This window comes from Carassius auratus, chromosome 5 (assembly GCF_003368295.1).
Source record: "Carassius auratus strain Wakin chromosome 5, ASM336829v1, whole genome shotgun sequence".
Classification (NCBI taxonomy): Eukaryota; Metazoa; Chordata; class Actinopteri; order Cypriniformes; family Cyprinidae; genus Carassius; species Carassius auratus.
Genome location: NC_039247.1, coordinates 25,491,211 through 25,494,120, shown reverse-complemented (window position 1 = coordinate 25,494,120; position 2,910 = coordinate 25,491,211). Strand labels below are relative to the sequence as shown.

The following is a 2,910-nucleotide window of genomic DNA, read 5'->3' as shown; positions in this document are numbered from 1 at the left end:
TGTGTGTGTGTGTATATTCGTACGGTTTCATGGTTTATCATGTTATTTTCCCCAGACTGTGCCTTTATATGAATCAGAAATCATGAAAGTTGCAGACCCACTGCACTGTAATCATAATCCTAACAAGCATGCTACATGTTGCACAAGTAGTTTGTCATGTACATTTTATTGTATACATAAAAATGTGTAATTTCCCATTGCTACAAAATACTCTATAAAATACTATAGTTTAACAACAGTGTATGTTTTTCATGGGTAAAGATATGTAATGTTTTCCATGTCAAGTATGACTTCCTGACTTAACAAATGTTTTAATGAAGAGCAAGTGACTAGTTAATACTTCTCTAGTAAATTTAAGTTACTTGTTTTTTGTGGCCAAATTAGAAAAATGTTTATTTGGGTGCAGGTGGCAGCCTTTTTCATCCTCAGAGAGAGCTCTATTTGTTGAAAATCAACTGATGTGCTGTTTCTTTTTATCAGGATGCTTACTTTCACACAGCTGTGCTGTCAGTCAGAGCTGTTCTGTCGCTGCATTCCTCTTACAGCATAAATTAACATTGGGTAACTATGGCAACAAGTAATTTTAGACTTCATTAATTCAGTGTTTCCCTTTGTTTTTACAAAATTTGTTTTCTCTGAGGAACTCCACAGAAAGCCTTTGAACTGGCTTAATTCCTAAACAGTCGCTTCAAGGAAAAATACATTTAAATCATTTTCTCTCACTCTGTGTGTGTGTGTGTGTGTGTGTGTGTAGCCGAAACAGTATCAATGTTTTATACTGTATTATTTGAAACCAACAGAAGGTGATTTTGACGTATATTTAATAATAACATTTTTTTTGTAATTAAACATACTTATAAACTAAAAGCTGTGCCTATATTTCATAAAGCCCTGGTAAATCAGTTTTGTTGCTGAGTATATATCAGTGCGCAGAGCTTTGCAGAATGACCACTTGGCAACAGCATTGACTGTGACAGAGCTGATGGTGGGCGGTAATTAAGAATCATGGGGGTGAGAAGCAGCTGTGAACATGAGTTCACACACACACAGATGCAGTGCACTAAAGGCACAGATGCCAAATGGATTCTTAATGATCAGACCACGACGTCACCCCTATTTACCACAAAACTGTTGAGTGAGCAGTAATAATCAGAGCTGTATGTTCTTTAACGAGCAGCGTATGGTTTCAAAGAGAGTAACACCAAATGCTTTATGACACAGGGATACTGAAAATGATGTTCTATTATTATCTTTTTTTAAACAGAGGGTTACAGTAACATTAGTAGAAACTAAACATCAGTTGGTAGCTCTTACTATAAAAATATGCTATATATCTTACAGTAGTTAGATTAAGCTACATACTCTCTCTCTCTCTCTCTCTCTAGTGGATGTAAGATCAATGAATACACAGCAACACACACTCTCACATCCCCTCCAAACACACTGATGCATTAATGCTGTAATGTATACAATCATATATTTATCAAAACAACCAGACACATAAATTCATTCCAAACACACAAGACATTTACACTGATACTCACATTCACCCATTGCAACCAACAGAAACAAAGTTTTTTTGAGACTTCATATAACCTTACTTTGTTTCTACATTGTTGCATTGTCCATTCATACAGTGCAGTTAATGTAGCTCTAAGAAAGACTGAGATATTCAAGTGTGCAGTTTTCTCTTTGTCTGTTTTGCCAATAAGCTGCAAAGCCCTTTGGGAAGGTGTATTGAGAGGGAAAGGATACATTAATATTCACAATTCCTGAGAGTGAGACTATTTACAAGTTTTGCTAATAATGACACAAGAACCTGCTTTTAATTCAGTTTACTGAACAAAATATCTTACAATGTCTTGGATATACATATATATAAATATTACATTATGATAAAACTTCACTCTGTCCTCAGACTAGACAACCACCATTCAATTCTTTTGAATGAGTTAAGAAGATCTCAAATACACATCACCAGTTTCCAAAAATCTAAATATAGAAAGGACAAAAAAAAAATAAGACTTTCACCGAGAAAGACCTACTTAACTGTCAGCACAAGAAATTTTAAATGTAAAAAAAAAAAAAAAACAACAACTATACATTTTTTGCAGTTTTAAAGCAGGTATGAAATATACCTGAATTAACCTCCCTCAAAAGGTATTATAATGCGTTGTTCCACGCAAGAGCGAGAAACCCTTGCAGACACAGAACAAATATATGAAACAGTGGCTCTGATCCTGCTGACTTCCTGTCATCAGCAGCGCTCTCAGATAACATAGACATCTGTCTTCTCTCCCAGAAGCCAATACGTTCTCATTTTGCCTTTACCCTAAAAGAGAGGAACAACACCAATCAATAGCAGGCATCAAATAGCACTCAAACAGCTCACTGGAGGAACTAATCTACGAAGCAATATGCTCTTTTCATAATGAAAAGACTAAAGAATTCTACAAAGACAGGTGGTGGAAACTGGAGCTTTATTGTGATCCAAGCATTTTAAGTCTCAGATTGGTATGAAAGGCCAACATCAACACAACAGAGCATTGTTAAATGTTCAGATTTCACAGGATATCTGAAAATATGAAAGTGATAGGAACAGATTATTTATTGTTTTGGTGGGAAAATAATGCCTAATACCTAAAGGATTTTGTACAGAATTATATAGAAAATCTCTATCAATGTTCTGTTGATTGAATTGATCCTACTGGATTGACAAAATCCCACTGGATGAAATAATATACTGCAGTCATTAAGTATTGTTTAATCTTAATCATAATTCTATTACAGTTTTTAAATCATTAACCCTCAATTGGTCCTTGGGGTCTATATGACCCCAATCGACTTTTAATTAGTTAAAAAAAAGGGTTCCCTTCATCTCAGAGGAATAAAATTTTGTGACTTTTCCTA

The 2,910-nt window shown here is 34.7% G+C and overlaps 1 protein-coding gene across 1 annotated transcript in view; it reads right to left on the bottom strand.

The window, feature by feature from the left end:
- Window positions 1-1,821: 1,821 nt before the first annotated feature.
- Window positions 1,822-2,910, bottom strand: part of npr2 (natriuretic peptide receptor 2) — a 49,236-nt gene continuing 48,147 nt past the window's right edge. The window contains exon 22 of the mRNA XM_026254662.1: window positions 1,822-2,332. Within this exon, the coding sequence (XP_026110447.1) occupies window positions 2,270-2,332 (63 nt within the window). The 3' untranslated portion in view covers window positions 1,822-2,269. The remainder of the gene's footprint in view (window positions 2,333-2,910) is intronic.